A 19263-nucleotide genomic window follows, 5' to 3' on the forward strand; every position below is an offset into this window, starting at 1 on the left:
GTTAGAGAAGTTTCCACATCCTTCTAAAGGGGTCAATGAATGGGTTCCTCACATTTGCCAGAAGGAAGCATGGCAATAGCACTTAGACTTATACAGTGGTACCTCCACTTACGAACTTAATTCGTTCCGTGACCAGGTTCTTAAGTACAAAGGTTTGTAAGAAGATGCAATCTTCCCCATAGGAATCAATGTAAAAGCAAATAATGTGTGCGATTGGGGAAACCACAGGGAGAGGGTGGAGGCCCTGTTTCCTCCCAGGAGATTTCTAGAGAGGCCCCACAGAGGCTTCTCCATGCCTTTTCTGGCCCTGTTTCCTCTCAGGAGATTCCTAGAGAGGCCCCACAGAGGCTTCTCCCAGCCTTTCCCAGCCTTCTTTCCTCCCAGGAGATTCCTAGAGAGGCCCCACAGAGGCTTCTCCATGCCTTTTCTGGCCCTGTTTCCTCTCAGGAGATTCCTAGAGAGGCCCCACGGAGGCTTCTCCATGCCTTTTCTGGCCCTGTTTCCTCTCAGGAGATTCCTAGAGAGGCCTCATGGAGGCTTCCCCCCACCTTTTCCAGCCTTCTTTCCTCCCAGGAGACTCACAGAGGCTTCTCCATGCCTTTTCTGGCCCTGTTTCCTCTCAGGAGATTCCTAGAGAGGCCCCACAGAGGCTTCCCCCCACCTTTTCCAGCCTTCTTTCCTCCCAGGAGATTCCTAGAGAGGCCCCATGGAGGCTTCTCCCTGCCTTTTCCGGCCTTCTTTCCTCTCAGGAGATTTCTAGAGAGGCCCCATGGAGGCTTCTCCCTGCCTTTTCCGGTTACAGTTTTGGAGGCTTGGAAGTGGAAAATGGTTCTTGAGAAGAGGCAAAACAATCTTGAACACCCGGTTCTTATTTAGAAACGTTCGTAAGTAGAAGCGTTCTTAGGTAGAGGTACCATTGTATACCGCTTCACAGTGTTTTTACAGCCCTCTCTAAGCAGTTTAGATAGTCAGCCTCGTGCCTCCAATGATCTGGGTCCTCCTTTTTATCAACTTCAGAAGGATGGAAGGCAGAGTCAAGCTTGAGCCGGTCAGAATCGAACTCCTGGCAGCGGGCAGAGTTAGTCTGTAATATTGCAATTCTAACCACTGCACCACCACGGCTCATGCCAAACGTGACCCTCGGCTGCAGCACTGTGTGCTTGTCAGAAAATTATTCCGAGCATTCAGGACAACATGAGCCGGGGTAGCGCAGCAGGTAGAGTGCTGTACTGCAGGCCACTGAAGCTGACTGTAGATCTGAAGGTCAGCGGTTCAAATCTCATCACCGGCTCAAGGTTGACTCAGCCTTCCATCCTTCCAAGGTGGGTAAAATGAGGACCTGGATTGTGGGGGCAATATGCTGGCTCTGTTAAAAAGTTCTATTGCTAACATGTTGTAAGCCGCCCTGAGTCTAAGGAGAAGGGCGGCATAAAAATTGAATGAATAAATAAATAAACAGCTGGAGTACGGGACACTGCAGAAGTCTGCCCATTGGCCATGCCTGTCCTAGCATTTAGCTTCAGCATAAGAAATGAAATGGCAGATGAATGGTGCAGCATAACCCCACAGGAAAATATTAGGCTAACCCATCTGACAAAACAATGGGGAATTTCAGCGTTGAGCTATGGCACCTGGAAACGACGTGCATTAATTATAATGACGGGCTGGTTGCTTGGTTGGTTCTCTGAATCCACCGAGAGAAAGTTAAGATGCAGTCTGGTCTTGGTGAGGACAAGGAGCTTTAGAGATGCTTGGAGAAGAGGAAGGACAGAACGCAAAACAAGAGAAGCACCTCCTTTGTTCAGAGAGAAGAGGCTCAGCCGCACAAGCCACATTTCAAGAACGGATTTCTTAAAATGTCCACAGAACTTACATTTCTGCACTGCAGCGAGTTAGGGGCCGGCCCTAGTGCTGAGAGACAGGGAGGGCTTGATGCCTTGCATGGAGCCAGGAAATTCTCGCCCCCCACCCCACGAGCCAGCACCCCAGAACATGGATTCTTGAATGTTTGCATATGCAAGTCGACACAGGCATATACAGCCATCTTGGCATGTTCAGGCCCGCACAGTATTTCGTAAGCAGCCTAGCAATACGTCAAAAGCCAAAAAGCAATTGCTGTCACTTGTTCTTGATTGCACCTCTATGTTTGAAAGCAAAATAAAATTGGTTAGCAACCTCAAGAAAAACTCTGGGCCTGGAATTGGAGTACAGTAGTACCTCTAGATACGAGCTGCTCTACATGCGAGTATTTCAAGATACGAGCCACGAGGGGAGACATTTCTGTTCTAGTCCCGAGCTCAAATTCGGGATATGAGCCGAGCGTCCACTAGGTGGCGCAAGAATCCTTGCTTTTGGTTATCTCGGAGAGGGAAAAAGTTATGAGTTGCCTCGACATACAAGCTCCCTTCTGGAACAAATTATGCTCGTATCTAGGGGTACTACTGTATTGGGAGTTTCATTGCCCGATTAGGGGAAGTTTCAGAAAGTAACTGCAAACTTTGCAACCGCACCTCAGGATTGCAAAAGCAATTGGCAACTCTGTTAATTCAAAACAAGTGAACCTTTGCTGGTTTAGTGGTATCCTAAAGGGGTCCCCAAACTTGGCAACTTTAAGATTTATGGACTTCAATCCCCTCAATTCCCATTATTTCCCTTCAATTGTAGTAGACGTCCACAAGTAGTCTTAAAGTTGCCAAGTTTGAAGACTCTGCCCTTATTGTATCTTGTTAAGGAAGAACATATTTCAAGCGGACAAAAAGTCTCAAAGTCCCATGTTATTAGATCAAAAACATATATATTTGTTACTCACTTTGGGGGGAAAAATACATAAAATGAAACAAATTCAGTTACCATCAACGGTATCGCGGAAAACATTATTTTCATCTGCAAAACTTCTGGTGCCTGATATGTTGCCATAGTCGAATATTGGTCCTTCCAACAAAGTTACAATGTCGATCCGATTGATTTTTGTTAATACGGAAGTTAAGGCATCAGCTGCGGGGTGAAAGAAGAAAACACATTAAAATTCTTGTGTGCAACTTTTAATTCTTCGGATAAGGTGGCCTGTGGTTTCATCGATCCCATAGGAAGCGTAGAGGTCTCTGCAAATGAGCTGCAGAGCCTCGAACATTTTGAATTGCTTATTTATCAAATCCCAGCATGTCTTTTTGATCAGTGAAGATACAATGCTACATAAATCAAAAACACTTTAACAGTGTGTATTGGCATCTTATTCTCCAAGATGTTGTGTCTCTCTGCAATATTATGCACGCATGAAGGTTGAGCGACTAAGGCATTGGTTGCCGATCAGTTTCCGGTCACAATTCAAAGTGTTGGTTATGACCTATAAAGCCCTTCATGGCACCGGACCAGACTATCTCAGGGACCGCCTTCTGCTGCATGAATCCCAGCGACCAGTTAAGTCCCACAGAGTGGGTCTTCTCCGGGTCCCGTCAACTAAACAATGTTGCTTGGTGGGACACAGGCGAAGAGCCTTCTCTGTGGCGGCCCCGGCCCTCTGGAACCAACTCCCCCCAGAGATTAGAATTGCCCCCACCCTCCTCGCCTTTCATAAGCTTCTTAAAACCCACCTCTGCCGCCAGGCATGGGGGAATTGAGATACTCTTTCCCCTTAGGCCTTTACAATTTTATGCATGGTATGTCTGTATGTATGTTTGGTTTTACAATAAGGGTTTTTAACTGTTTTAATATTGGATTGTCATATGCTGTTTTTATTACTGTTGTTAGCCGCCCTGAGTCTACAGAGAGGGGCGGCATACAAATCCAATCAATCAATCAATCAATTACTCTGGGCAGAGGGGCTTTGTCTGTGATTGTTCATTCACCTATCCAGAAGCTGCATTCCTTTTGCAGGCACTTCAAGACGCAGGCCTTTCTACACAAATCTTACACTTACTTGTAGCATTTTTTCCATCTCTTATAACCCATTTCTTTAACAACATGAAGCTCTGAGCAATTAAAGAATTTGGGTTTTCCACTCGAATCTGATTAATTTCGTCAACAGAAAAATTCAGCTCTCTTGCCAGTTCTGCAGTGCGGGAAAGAGAGAAGAAAAAATAATTACTCGTGGGTTTTTAAAAATTATTATTTGAACAGCCCTTTAAAAAATGAAATGTATTTCTGACATCAAATGATACAACCAGTTTTTATTCTCAGAAAATCCAGCCTAAACTTCCCGACACCTCAAAGGCAGAGATCTTCGAACTTGGCAACTTTAAAGACTGGTGGACTTCAACTGATAGAATTCTCCAGCCAGCTATACTATGCTGGAGAATTCTGGCAGTTGAAGTCCAAAAGTCTTAAAGTTTCCAAATTTGGGGACCTCTGCCAAAGAGTGTAGACAGAGAAGAATGAGAGCCATTTTCAGAGACATCCTTGAGTTGGAGACTCAGGAAAAGATACCAAGAAAGCTATGGGTCTTCTCTCCATTCTAAGTTCTTTTTACTTTGTTGGTCTCAGTCTGTACATAAACAATGGTCCAGGCAGGGGGAGGACAACCCTTGACAACCTCCAAACATACAACATTATGGCTTGGACTCCAATTTTCCAAATCTGAGATCAGATGTTCCCCTGTCATAGAAACATAGAAGACTGACGGCAGAAAAAGACCTCATGGTCCACCTAGTTTGCCCTTATACTATTTCCTGTATTTTATCTTATAATGGATATATGTTTATCCCAGGCATGTTTAAATTTAGTTACTGTGGATTTACCAACCACGTCTGTTGGAAGTTTGTTCCAAGGATCTACTACTCTTTCAGTGAAATAATATTTTCTCACGTTGCTTTTGATCTTTCCCCCAACTAACTTCAGATTGTGTCCCCTTGTTTTTGTGTTCACTTTCCTATTAAAAACACTTCCCTCCTGAACCTTATTTAACCCTTTAACATATTTAAATGTTTCGATCATGTCCCCCCTTTTCCTTCTGTCCTCCAGACTATACAGATTGAGTTCATTAAGTCTTTCCTGATACGTTTTATGAAGTCATTGAAGACTTCAGCTTCATATCTATTGGTCTGTGGTTGGCTGGGTATCGTTAGCTTCCGAAAGTGGAGCTCTGACGTCTCTCACACACACATACACACACCGCCCCAGAATAACAAGTGCAATGCTCAACTCTTCCCCTGTGATATCTTGAGATAATTGCCAACTGGCCAGCCTCCAACCCCCAGTAGAAAGCAACGAAAAGAATTTGGCTTTGTGGCTTGCTTGTCTTTTGCGACATTCTATTACGCAGCAAGAAAGGAGACTCCAAAGTCCGAGAGGGAAGACTCCACGTGATGAAAGCAAATGTTCCAAGTTGTAGCAGCCCTTAACTGGCCTCAGCTGACCTTAACCTGGGTAGCATTTGGAGGGAAGCCTGTACACAAACCCAGGGCTGCAGACAGGACCGAGATGGGAAAATATCATCTAGAAAAAGGTAATCTCTCTAACGCTGGTGCCCTCAAAAATGACATAGATACATCAACGGAAGCATCAGCTCAATAGGACCTTCTTTAACTCCAATAATAGTATGGAAGGATGGAGGATTAGAAAATTTTTAGAAGGTTCAGAAATGTGCAAATTGACAATGGAAATACATGGAGAAGAAGACGCCGAATTTTATGAAAACTGGGGGAAATGGTATTGCTGGTTAAAACAAAATAAAAATTTAGAAATTTGGTTATAAAACACAAAATGTCCAAGGTGAATCTGTAAATATCTGTAGCCTCTCTGCTAAGAACTGTAGAAGAATTTATATACACTGCTCAAATAAAAATAAAGGGAACACTTAAAAAACAGAATATAACTTCAAGTAAATCAAACTTCTGTGAAATCAAACTGTCCAACACTGATTGACAGTCAATTTCACATGCTGTTGTGCAAATGGAATAGTTGTGCAAATGAAATATTCAATATTTCATTCATTCAGATCTAGGGTGTGTTATTTGAGTGTTCCCTTTATTTTTTTTGAGCAGTATATATGTATGTATAATAAATGATATAGAAAATACAATAGGATATTAAACAACTATATTGATAGACTCAGTTAATAGTATTGTAACATGAAATTAGATATAGAAACATTCTGAAAAAGCTGTAAAAGTGAGTAATCATTCTTTGCATTTGTTTTGATGTATGTATTTTTCGCTGTATTTTATGTGTGTGTGTTTTTTTAAATCTGTGTGTCTTGTATAAAAATGTTCTTTTTTTAATTGAAAATCTTAATAAAGATAATTTTTACAAAAAAAAAATAGTATGGAAGGATGTTTTTGTTCATCTTTTCTTACCAACTCTATTATTTATTTTTGAAAAATAATTAGGAGCTCCAAGAACTCTGATCTGTCCCATTTTCTTATCTCTCCAGTTGATCAACTTAATCCAATTGATCAGTTTATTTAGTAATATATTAGTATGGTTAGATAAGATAAGAGTGGGAAAAGGAAAAGGGATGATACCTGCGATATAGCAGGCGTATGCAGTTTAACAACATATTTTTAAATTATAGTGGTGTGGGTGTGTATATTGAGGATGGTTGCATATTACATTGTTAGTAGATTATAGATAGATATCAGAGGGATTGAACTCAGACAGAACATCTAGTTTGTATTTGGTCTAAAGAGTTTTCAGTTGGTTTCTGTTTTATTGTCATTAGTGTTGGATAACCATCTGTGCCACTTCTCCCAGGCCTTGTAGAACTTGGATTCATTCTTATTTTGTATTTCCATTGTCATTTTGGATAGTTCAGCACATTCCATGATTTTACTAATAATAGTTAAAGTTGTTGGGATGTTGTTTTCTTTCCATTGTTGGGCATATGTTAGTCTGGCGGCAGTCAATATTTGTATGATAAGGTATCTGTCTTCTTTGGTGGTTTTTTGTCGGAGGACACCTAGAAGAAACAGTTCGGGTTTGATTGTAACCTTTATCGATATGACTTGGTCTATTATTCTTTTTAATTTCTGTCCAGAATTTTTTGGCATATGTACAAGTCCACCACAAATGATAATAGGTTCCTTGTTTCTCTTTGCACTTCCAGCATAGGGGTGATATATTTGGGTACATTTTTGACAGTCTGACTGGTGGAAGATGCCATCTGTAAATCATTTTGTAAAGGTTTTTTTGTAGGATATTGCTGGTGTCAATTTATAATTAATTGTGAATATTGTTTCCCATTCTGTAAGGTTTATTGCATATCTGAAATTTTGTGTCCATGCTATCATGCATCCTTTGACTATTTCTTCTATGGTGTCTTGTTTTAGTAAGTAGGTGTATAGTTTAGAAATTATTTTTATGTTGGGTCCAAATAGTATTAGATTGATCAGTTTAATCCCCCATCTATCAACACAAAGATACACACCCAAAGCCAGGAAGACACAACAAGGTGGGCCTCTTGGAGGGTTGCTAGTTTCTAGAGCATCAGAATATTCCAAACCCTTACCTGTCCAGCTAAGTCCCAGGTGATCAGCCACAATTGCCATCCTTATATCCGTCCGTTCGCATGGGCTCTGTGGACCTGTGATTTACAATTCTTCCATTAAAAGGGTAATGTGAAAAGGTGCTCAGCGCTAACTAACATAACTGTAATACACTGTGTTATTTTAAATAGATGCTTTTAAGTCCAATTACTAAAAAGAATGGAATGCCCTGTTTTGGTTCTTTTAAAAAATGCAGATGCACAGATCTGGTACTTTCCCCTTTTGAAAGGCTAGTAGTGTTCCTCTACATGATGTAAATATTGTGTAAATGGAACCAAACATGCTGACAATCTATCTAATGAGCTGTACAACATGATTTAATTAATTGGTGGAAGGAAGGAAGGGAAAAAAATATCCCACCAGGAACTAAAGAATGAAAAAAAAAATCTTTCTTTCTACAAAGGGCAAATTTTACTGTCCGGGAGCATCTGGGGGCTGACATAAATGTCTTTAGCATGCGTCCCTAGCTATCTTAACTTTACAGACTTCACATAAAGGAAGGAGAGCCATAAAAGACGAAACACAGAGATGACAATGACAGAATGAGAACTAGAGGAAGTCACTACACAGGCAATCACAACAGTTCATGCACTAAGATCAACAAGTTGAAATTTTTACAAACTAGGCTTGGCTTCCACAGGGTGAGCCCGGAGAGCTCCAGAAACCTGACTCCCTCCATTCTCACCAGTCCTTCTCTTACTCCTCCTCCTCCTCCTCCTGTCACTGTCGGACTTTTCAATCTTTGATTTTAAAGATGCTGCCTCTGTTCTCATATCTCTAGCGGGCTTCGTTGCAATGGATGGCTGGAAAACTTGAGTGGCTTCGGACAGGGATGTGGTTCTTGATGTACTATCTTCTTCTTCATCTTCCTCCTCCTCCTCCTTCTCCTCAGATACTCCTGGTGGCATTTTTTTCTGTTCGTCAGAATTTCGGTCGACAACCTTTAAAGCCTCACCACTAATTCCCTTAAAATATTCAATAGAATGTTTACATACCTCCCTAAGCTGATCTTGCTTTGCTTTAACAGTCGTTGCAGCTGCGGCGGTGATGGTGGTGGTGGTAGATCTTACCTTTAATGGTAATTTAGAAGGATAAGAGTTGGCCTTGCTTCTCTCTACCTGCCCTTGGCTTTGAGCGGGTGGCATTTTTCTAGCTAAGGTCAAGTTATGCCTCTGTGTGTTTTTTATGGGAATCTTAGACCTCCCCTCTACGGGTGGAGAAGAGCTGCACGGCTTTTTGGGGTCAACTTTCCTGGCCTCCCTGACATAACTCCCCCTGCTGGCCTGGCTAATGCTATGCAGCACAGCGTCTTTGGCTTTAACGGGAAGCCGGGAGCGTGCTCGATTCCTGACTGGTTCGGAAGACAACTGCTGCTCTCTGGTTTTTTTCTGCTTACAATCTCCTTGGGTTGCACCGGGACCGTTTCCTGAAGGGTGTTTCATTGGATTAGCTTTCTGGGTGGGACATTTGGACTCAAAGTGTTCATTTAGCACTACTTTACAAATAAGGTGATTGGTAGGTGTGGTGCATGGGTCCAAATTGTTGTTGTTATTAAAATTATCTTTTGGGAAATCATACTTTTCTGCTTCCCTACCGCTGGTCTGGTTAAGCACAGCTGTGTCTGCAACCTCCTCTACAGCTTCGCAATCTAACCCCTGAGTCCCTGATGTCAACGTCTCTAGCTTATCTGCCATTTCCCCAGACATGTCTTTCTTCAGCATGGCGGAAGCTGAAATGCCCATTTTAATTGGCGTGCGCAACTTGGGATCGATTTTAGAAGAGTGAAGTGCCACGGACGACTTCTCCAGTGAGCTACAACCAGGTGTTGCTTCCATGCCATCTCCACTGGCCTGGAAGATAAGCTTAGGTTCAACAGTTGGCGTTTCTACTTCTCTCTCTACGGTTTTGTCCCCTGACTGTGGCTGTGTGATGGCAGTGACTTTATTGTTATCCCCTTCCCCCTTGTCCCCTGACTTCCCTTCAGAAGTATGCTCACCAATCTGAAAAAATTGGAGTCTTTCTTCAACAAAATCCCTCTTGCTCATGTCAATTGCACCACTGCGAGTCATCTCAAACATCTTCCCTTCGTGAAACGGGAAGGGGTTGGGCTCACTAGTTGGGGTACTCTCATCTGTCGGCGTCCTAGCTGGTGTCGTGTCTGGGGTGGTGGCTGGTGACCTGTCTTCCACCGCCAGGCCAAAAGGCTTGGTGTCATCGTCCCTGCTTTTGGATTCAAAGACTTCATCGTCTCCACGGTTACTGGACCAAGGGTCGAAATCTAGGCTCTTGGTTGCTACCGTTTTAAAAGGGGTGGCAAACTCTTCGTCTACTTTGTAACTGAAATATGTGTCAGGAAACACAGTCCTGTCTGGATGACGGCCTTCCAAAGTGAAGAACTGTGCCCCCGACTTTTGTTCAGCCTTATCAACATTTTTTTCAGCTGCCGGACATTTTGATAAGGGTTTCTTCTTTTCCTCCGAGCCAACTTTTTCCTCCTCCTCAATAATTTCCAGCTTGCTTTGGCTAAAACTTCGATCGGTCTGTTTCAAGATGCCTTCAGTAACCCAGTGATCTTTTTTAGTTTCTGCTGCTGGATAGGCTTGCTTGGAATCATTCTCGGTCAGCCCATCATCCTCATCTTGCAGATCATACCCGTCGAGAGAGTCAATTTCGGTGGCATCTGTATCGTGGGAGAATTCTGCGGTGGTTGCTATTGAGCATTCGGTAACTGACTGGTCGTTGTTCCCATTTGGGGCCACATCATTCTGGGGGGATTCAAGAGCCAAATCAAACTCATTGGGCTTTCTGGCCTCCTTCGTTTCAGATAATTTGCGTGTGGCGGTCTCCTTCCAGTCATCTCCAATATCGTTCAGTTTAAACATGTATCTTTTAATTGGAGCGGGCTGATACAAAGACTCGTCGTCACTGGAGTCACTTATATCTTCTCCTGGAGGCACGGGAGAAGGGGGCTGAACGCGGATGACGGGTTCAGCCAGCTGACGCCTCTCAAGTTCATCCTGAAGGTTGACTTCTGTCAACTCCATGTCACTCTCAGAGGAGGGACGCGGCTTTTCCGGTTCTGAATGATCAGCATCTAATGGAGGAGGTGGTGGAAACTCAATGTAGGCCACCCGGTTTCCCTTCGGCCTTTTGTTGGATTCCCTATCCAAGTTACTGGGCAGCTCTTGCTGGGTTGGGGGGGACTGTTTTACAGAGGTGGACTTGGCCTCAGCCTCCTCCTCTGACTCCTCTGAGACCTCGGGGATTGGGCTCGGTTTGCCGGGTATATAAGCAATAAGTGAATCGGGGGTTTTGGAGGTAAACTCATAACTCACTTCCTCTGAGCTTGGGGTCTCTGGGGTTAGGGGGCTTTTCCCAGAACTGTCCATAAAGGACACCTGTTCTAAGGTGTCATCTTCTGGGCTACCTTGCGGGGAGGGAAGCTGCTTCTGCTGTCGGGTGGTATAAAACCCCCCTCTCGTCTCTTGCACTGTCTTACTTTCCTGACTTACAATTTTTTTGACCGTTCCTTGCTGTACCTCCCTTTCATACTGCCTCCCTACCTGAACGAAACTGACATAAACAGGTAGTGTTTTTATCTCCTTGGCTGCTTCCTCTGTTGTTAAAGGGGATGCTTTCATCAGGTCAAATTTCTTTGCGGGGGAAAGTTTCCCTGGGCTAACTTCTAAGGAATTGGGTGTCTTACTTGGGGATGACTTTGCTTCCCCATGAGGAGGACTTAATTGGAAGCAACTGAGTTGCCTGATGCTGGCTGGGCTGTATTCTACCCCTTTCCTTTGTTCCGTCCCATCAAATTGTCCCTCTACTTTTTCGTTATCCGTTCTGACGTGGGGCAGGCGAGTTGGCAGTTCGTGGCGTGCAGTTGGGGACTGTCCTTCAAGAACGCCACCTGCCAACGTACTTTGCTCTTCTGGGACATGGGGTGCCATCGGTGGTTCTTTTTTCTTAGAAATCCTATCCCTGACTTCGCTGGGATAGTCCCTTTCTCGGACAAGGGATTCTCTATAAAGCACCTTTTTGGAGGGAGACTTTACAGTCACTTCCTTCACCTCCTTAGAACCTGATCCATTGGTGGACACTTTCTGCTCATATTCGGTCACAGTGATCAGTTCACCCGATTTGGCCAGATCTTGGGTCTCAAGGGGTTCGATCTGGTTTTCTTTGACTACATCTTGCACAAGCACATGGGAAAGCTTTTCTCTCTGGGCTTTATGGGACGATGTCCCGGGACTTTCCCATGTCCTATAAACCTTTTTATCCCAGTGCCCCTTGGCTGGGATAGGCACCGCACTGGCACCATAGGCCAAGCCCTTCACCTTCTGCTCTGCAGTGGCAGAAGCGGCCTTGCTTGGCATTTCATCCTTGGCCTTGGGGGCTTTCGGAGGAGATGCATCCTCAATAACTTTGCCTTTGCCCCTGGGGCCATCATGGAAGCAGCCAGCAGGAGGTTCCTTCTGCAATGCTAAGGTCCCATCCACCAGGTCTATCTCTTTGGCCTGTTTTTCTCTGGAGTAGAACTGATAGACTGGGAGCTTGCTGTCCTGCATCTTTTTCACGGGGATTTTAGATGGCGCGTCCAGCCTTTTCTCTTCTGGAGGCATCTCCTTACTTTTGGAGCCCAGACTCTGTTCAAATTTTAGCCTAATGGAGCTGAGCTTGGATTGCTTCAGCTGGAACCCAGCAGGCAGAGCCTCTGGGATTTTGCTCTTCTGAGCTGCTCCCTTCAAGTCTTTGCTTGGCTGAGAGAGAAAATGCCTCTCTGGACTGCTGGGCAAACTGGCTGCCTTCCTCTCCTCGGGTTTTGGCCAGTTCTGAGCACAGACTCCTCCTCCTGGCCAGGCGCTTTGGGCCTCAGAAGCAGTCACCTTCTCTGGACTGCTGCTCGCTGACCTAAGGCCCATGCCGGCTTCTCTCCCGTTCTTTTTCTGCTGCTTCTTCGGTGATTGCAGCTCATCGTTCAATTTCTCCGTCTTGTCCCGGAAGAACTGCGATACTTCGGTCAGCTTTTCTTCAGCCTCCTTAACTGTCCTGTCCACCCTGTCTTCATACATCAACTTCTCTCTACCTCTGTCTAATCTGTTCTCGGCAAAACGCATCCACATAGCATGCTTTGGGCTACTAACATCCCCGGAATAATGCAACACTGTCACTTTCTCATAAGGATCATCTTTTGATATTTTACCCACACCGTTTTCTGATATCTCTTTAGAGATTTTGGTGAGGATGTCTTGTGGGGATGCTGGGACTATTTTGTCTCTGGATCGTTTATCAGGCCCCTGAAAGTCTGAGCTAAGGGCGGGGGCATGGTCAGTAACTGACTCCTCGGTGTCTGAGTAAGACACATCTAACTTTTCCGAGAGAAGCATTTTCTCGGCAAACCTGTAAGATTCCCCTCTTAGTTCTGACAACTCATCGTCATGGTACTCTACTGAGTGTTGACTCAAAAGCTTCAAGGTTTTGTACGAGTCATCAGACATAAGTTGGGCAGAACTAGGGCGACTGTCTTCTTCCTGGGAGACAGGAGTGTTTACTCTAGAAGATTCCAAATAAGAATGCAGGGATTCTTCGGCGGTCAGTTCTTCTTCTTCGGGCTGGCCTTGTTCCTCCGAACAAGGAAGGACCTCTTGCTTGTCCACATCCCCTTGTGACAAGTCTTTCTGATATACATACATTTCTTTCTCTGGATGCTTTTTGGTTTCTCTAATAATGACTTCGGTAGGTTCAGCCTGATTACCTTTTTCAATATGGACCTCTATTATACGCTCCAGTTTGGGTTTCATTTTGTAGTCCTTCTCTGCGGGGTGGAGTGACAATTCAGTGGATTTGACAGCCTCTGGGGAGACCGAAGACTTATGCTCAAACAGACCCGCCAGCTCCTTGGAAGGGTCCCGTCCTGACTGAAAAGCTTTCATGATGTCATGGACAGACATGGTTTCCTCGATTCTCTCCGAGGGACTCGGAGAGCAGGGAGGTTTGTGGTAAACCATTCTGGTGGTGGTACTTATGTGGGTTTCTTCTTTCACGCGGACACCTTTAGCCAGGGCACACTCGTCTTCACTACTGGCCTTCACTTGAAAGGTGTTCCCTTTCCCCCTGAGGGAGCCACCGTTGGGCCGGGACTCCAGCTCCATAAAGGTGCTGGCCACTTTGGGTGAGGGTGGCTCTTCTGTGTGAGGCTCAGAGGCCTCTACCCCCGAGGAGGGTTCGTAGCTACGGATCACGTGCACGACTTCCGTTCTGGTCTCTGTCATCACAGGAGGGAGTGGGACCTCATGGAAAAGGGGCTTGGGCCCCGTGCTTTCTGCACTCTGAGGGGCTGAGGGGGTTTTCTCACTCCTGGTCTCAAAGCCACTGTCGGACAAAGGGCTTTTATCTTGATCGTGCTGGGAAAAATCGTCAGGAGACTCCAAAACGGTGTCCGTTCCGAAAAGGGAGTCGGCGATCTTACACAATTCTTTCTCGGAGGTGGATGGCCTCACAGAGGCTGGCGGCATTTTAAGTTTATGTTCTTGTAGTGCCATGGCTGGTTTGAGAACCCTTTTCTGCCTCTCTTCCCCTTCCCTTCTCCCGTCGTCAAACTTGTACTTCAAGCTGGCCAGGGAGCTACTACTGCCAATGTCATTGGTGAGGTAATCAATGACTTTGCTCAAGTTGTAATCCTTTTCGGAGACAGCCTTGGCTTTGATCTGGACCCTTTCTGGGATAGTCAGAGTAGGGATGCTGATGCCCTGGCGCCTGGCTTCATCAATGTCCCCTGCACTGAACTCTACCCATTCTTCCTCAGAGGAATGTCCTTTATCGTTCTGAGAGAGTTTGACTGAGGCTTTATTCTCTACACAGACATCTGTTTTCAGTATCTCGCTAACTTTTACTAGGTCCTCTTTGACTTTCTCAACAAGCTTAAAAGGTTCTTCATCATCTATTCTACCCTCTTTGGCCAGTTCTGGTTGGAACGCCTCCTCCTCCTCCTCCATTACATCTGTCTGCAATATTGCTGTCATTCTCATTAAGTCCTCTTTCATCTCAGCCACATCTTTTAACATCTCCTGACTAGAAGATAAAGATGACGCTGTGGACAACTTAAGGGCGGAGGGTGCTAAGAACAAAGATGATTTGATGGGAGATGAACTTCGGTTAAAGGGAGATTGGGCGCATGTCTCTGTAGTCAATGTTTTAAGAGGCGAGACCAAGGCAGCGGCTGACTTGGCCAGGGCGGGTGTCTCAGAGAGCTTCTTTAGTGCTGGTTCTGACAAAACATTGACTACAGAATAGACGGGCACCGTGATGGTTGATGAAGTTACTGACGAGGTAGTTGCTGAGATTGACCCGAGAGACGTATAGAGCACCCCGGTGGAAGGAGCTCTGATTGACTGAAAGGCGGATGGAGTCGAAGACCTGAGTGGAGAAAATGGCTTTGCAGGAGTCGCCGGCAACATTTTCTCAGCTGTGTCGCCGGCTGCTTTAACGGCACAGCTTGAGGAAGCGGCTGCCACCCCCATCTTCTCTTGAAAGGCAGCCGTGGCCTTGGAACCGCCGCCGATCAAGCTGATGGGAGATGGGTATTTCAAAGGTGATATGGATCCGTTCACCATGGCCACCTCTGTGTGCCCAACCGTGTGTTTCACGGGGGATGCAGCCACTGTGACTTTGGACGGTGACACGGCATCAACTGCTGATTTAGCAGGAGACATCACCGATTTTAAAGGTGAAGACAAGAGAGGAGAGGCTGATGTGATGATGGACTTAAATGGCAGGCCTGAAGAATACAGGTTAAGGTTAGATTTGGGAGAGGCTGGAGGCGTCATGGTAATGGATGACCTCTCTAAGAGAGACCCAGCTGTGGTCACAGGAGATGTCCGAGGGGGGAACATAGAAGCCGACACCAGCCCTTTCAAACCAGCAGCTTCCGTGGCAGTAGGAGCTCTGACAAAGGACCCGGGAGAGACTTGGACATTATAGGGAGGCTGGGAAACCATGGTTTTCATAGGCGACATTGTCCGAAAGGATCTAATTGGAGAAGCTACATCACTAACGGATTTAACGGAAGATGTGGTGGAGGCTCCTAGTGTGGATTTGATGGGCGAAGCCGAGGAAACCGACCAGATTGACTTTAATGGGGAAGCGCTTGGTGTGTTAGAAGACGAACTGGAGAGGGAAGTAAAGCCCGATTTGCTTTGTCCAGGCACAGTGATGGGAGCCGTGGTCCACGACTGATAGGGTCTTGCGGACAAGAATGGCTTGTAGGAATAGGTGGCAGGTAGGGATCTCGTAGCCGTGGCACTCCGTTCGACTGTTTCTTAAAAGGTTAAATCAAAATAATATATAGAGATATAATAAAACGTAAAAATCAACAAAAATGGTTGAAAAAACAGAGAGACCAGAGAAAAAAAAAATTGGTCAGTAAACGTTTTGTAATATTGCTAACGAAAAAAAAAAAAAAAAAGCAAATACAATTCGTCCGCATGAACCGGAATGAAATAGGTAACAGTCAATGGCTAACGGGAGGGGGGGGGGGGGCAATAAAATGAGCCATGTAATTAGGGATAATCAAAAATGTTTATAAAAGGGGAAATGAAAAAGACAACAAGGAATGGGAAACAGAAAAAGAAGCACAAGGCAACCGAATCTGCAGACAATGAACAAAACAGAAAAGGCTAAAAAAAAAAAAAAAAAAACAACCCAAAGTCCACGCTGGTCCAAAGTAACAGCCACAACCAAAAATTCTTCTCTCACTTCCTATTGACTTTCTGATGTGCTGAATTTGAACGTTTAAACCTTTCAGTTCCATTCGCCCGTTAATTTATATGTCTTTGCTGCCAGCAAGGGTCACAATTTCCTCTGGATGGTCTACTTTTAAAGGGCTTGAACCGTTTTTTGTTAAGTTCTCGGATAGGTTTTAGGCTGTGTGACTCTGAGCAACTCTGCTTGAGAAACACTCCCAAATCTTTCATGCAGAGCCCTCTCCCCACCACCCGCCACCCTCTTGAAAATCTCTCAAAGTGACAGGCAATTGATGTGCAAAGTGTGAATTCACATCTCTCTCCCATGCAGGCTTGGTTAATGCTTCAGGTTCACAAAGCCAATAAGAGCAAGAGCTTTTCTGACTCAAAGTTTAAAACAACAATGAAAAAACAAAACAAAACCAACGGCTTCGAATTATTCATGCAATAGTCCTTTAGCTTGGTAAAACGTAAATAAAAAGCGTCGTGTGGAATGACTTTTAACAAGCATTTGTCATACAGGGAAAAAAATAGAGAGTACAATGAATGAATAAACACGGCAAGCGAAGCAACCGAAATGTTTCACTTTTATTCATGCATGATTTTATCATGTCAAAACAAGCATGGGGAATAAAATGACATGTGCGGAGTGCGCTATGCAGAATCCATACAATATTCAGAATTATTTCCACACAGAAATCGTTTTAAAAGAAGAGCCCACTTTTTCTACGAGGCCGAATGTCTCGGTACCTTTGGAGAATTTTTTTTTTTGCAAACCGAGGAATACAAAATTCATTCCCTGCGTTTAAAAGCAAATGACGTTATTTGTGAACATGGTTTTCCTGGCTTCTATACTGCTGATTTGAGCACACCGATTTAATCTGATCCCTGAGGACTGCTGGGATTGTTAAAAGGTATGACTTTCAAAGAAACCTTCCGAAGACAATTGAATTGATCCTTCTAAGACTAAGTTTAAATTCGAAGACTGAACTGTCAACCCTAAGAATAGCCGCTCTAGGAAAGTTGCAGTCGTATCATTGGATTTCAAAATTCCTGTTTATAAGGTACAAGTGATGATTTGATTTGATTTGATGGATTGATTCATTCATTCATTCATCTCAATTTTGCCACTGGCTGTTTCCAGAGTGATTCTGGGAGGCACTGACACATTGATGGAGTTTCACCACCAGCTTCTTCCTTTCTTTCTAGTAGAAAGATTGGCAGGATATGGTAGGTGTTCATGGTTTAATTTCCCATGTGCTGTTATGTTAAGGGAACTGGGGGGGGGGAATGCAATGTGTACTCTAGGTGGGGATGGGATTTTTTGCCTCTGCCAGTTGGATGCTCTTTCCTCTGCAGCAGCTGATAGGCCGCTACATTCTCTCCCTCTCTATCCCTTCTGTAAGTCTCCTGAATGAGAAGGGGGGGGGGTCAGACAAGATGGCCACTGAGGCCCCTTCCCTCTCTATCATTCTGTAAGTCTCCTGAATGAGAAGGGGGGGGTCAGACTAGATGGCCACTGAGGCCCCTTCCCTCTCTATCATTCTGTAAGTCTCCTGAATGAGAATGGGGGTCAGACTAGATGGCCACTGAGGCCCCTTCCCTCTCTATCATTCTGTAAGTCTCCTGAATGAGAAGGGGGGTCAGACAAGATGGCCACTGAGGTTCCTTCCCTCTCTATCATTCTGCAAGTCTCCTGAATGAGAAGGGGGGGTCAGACTAGATGGCCACTGAGGCCCCTTCCCTCTCTATCCCTTCTGTAAGTCTCCTGAATGAGAAGGGGGGGTCAGACAAGATAGCCACTGAGGCCCCTTCCCTCTCTATCATTCTGTAAGTCTCCTGAATGAGAAGGGGGGGGTCAGACTAGATGGCCACTGAGGCCCCTTCCCTCTCTATCACTCTGTAAGTCTCCTGAATGAGAAGGGGGGTCAGACTAGATGGACACTGAGGCCCCTTCCCTCTCTATCATTCTGTAAGTCTCCTGAATGAGAAGGGGGGTCAGACTAGATGGTCACTGAGGTCCTTTCCATCTCTATCATTCTGTAAGTCTCCTGAATGACAAGGGGGGTCAGACTAGATTGCCACTGAGGTCCCTTCCCTATCTATCATTCTGTAAGTCTCCTGAATGAGAAGGGGGGGTCAGACTAGATGGCCACTGAGGCCCCTTCCATCTCTATCATTCAACTGGTGTGTGTGTGTATGAAAGAGCAACCTGTCCCATTCTTTCCTTCCAAAAGTAGCATTTTGTTAGAACTGTTCTGATTGGATGGCAGCGAAGTGTCCTATGTGGCCAAAAGGCTGTGGCTGAATGTGGATTTTTGTGACGAAAGGGCTGGGGCAAAGAGCTAGGGGCCTTTGGGCGAGGGAGAGAAGGCAGCGGCCGACCAGGTGCTGCGGAGGAAAGAGCTTTGTCCAACTGGCGGAGGCAAAAATGTCCTAAACCCACTCTAGGTGACAATCCCGTGCCAGCAGTTGGAGCCCTCTGCCTGTGACGCTGATGTTTCCTTACTATAGTAGCTGCAATTTCCCAGTGCAGGAATGTAAAGAATGTTACCAAGTGTGTACGTTGAACGTACAAGCAAACAAACAAACATACTGCTGTGCAGTGGAAAATGTAAGCCGAGAGGGCACCAGGATTTAATCCAGAAGATATGAGCTTGAGAATCGGCTACAACAGTCAAAGACTGCCAACTGTTGACCAAGGCTCATGTGACCACTTTATGCTGAGTCTCTGGAAAGTTTTGAAGAGTTGAGCTTGCGGAGGGGAACTCTGACACGGAAGTTAATAATATATATATTATATGGAAGTAACCTTCTCATATACTGTTGCTAAAACTGTTTGATAACATTTCAAATCAACCTGGCTGCTTTCTTAGGTAGGTTTACATCATCGTATGATGAAATTTTAATTTAAAATCCTATGTAGCTATTCATGTACCTATTCATGTATTCACCGTAGGTTGGACTTCTGTAAGATTAACTGTAGAGTGAATAAATACATAGAATTTTAAATTAAAATGCCAACATTTTATTCCCTAGACCGG

At 44.9% G+C, this 19263-nt stretch overlaps 1 protein-coding gene across 2 annotated transcripts in view; it reads right to left on the reverse strand.

The window, feature by feature from the left end:
- ANK3 (ankyrin 3) overlaps positions 1-19263 on the reverse strand; it is a 460069-nt gene that overhangs the window by 21301 nt on the left and 419505 nt on the right. Inside the window, exons 37-40 of one of the 2 annotated variants that reach the window (XM_070752071.1) lie at positions 8164-15789; positions 7442-7516; positions 3917-4048; positions 2851-2994 (exon numbers count right to left, since the gene is read on the reverse strand). In XM_070752071.1, the coding sequence (XP_070608172.1) occupies positions 2851-2994; positions 3917-4048; positions 7442-7516; positions 8164-15789 (7977 nt within the window). The remainder of the gene's footprint in view (positions 1-2850; positions 2995-3916; positions 4049-7441; positions 7517-8163; positions 15790-19263) is intronic. The other variant, XM_070752072.1, reaches the window with a different exon arrangement.

This window comes from Erythrolamprus reginae, chromosome 5 (genome assembly GCF_031021105.1).
Source record: "Erythrolamprus reginae isolate rEryReg1 chromosome 5, rEryReg1.hap1, whole genome shotgun sequence".
NCBI classification, from domain to species: Eukaryota; Metazoa; Chordata; class Lepidosauria; order Squamata; family Dipsadidae; genus Erythrolamprus; species Erythrolamprus reginae.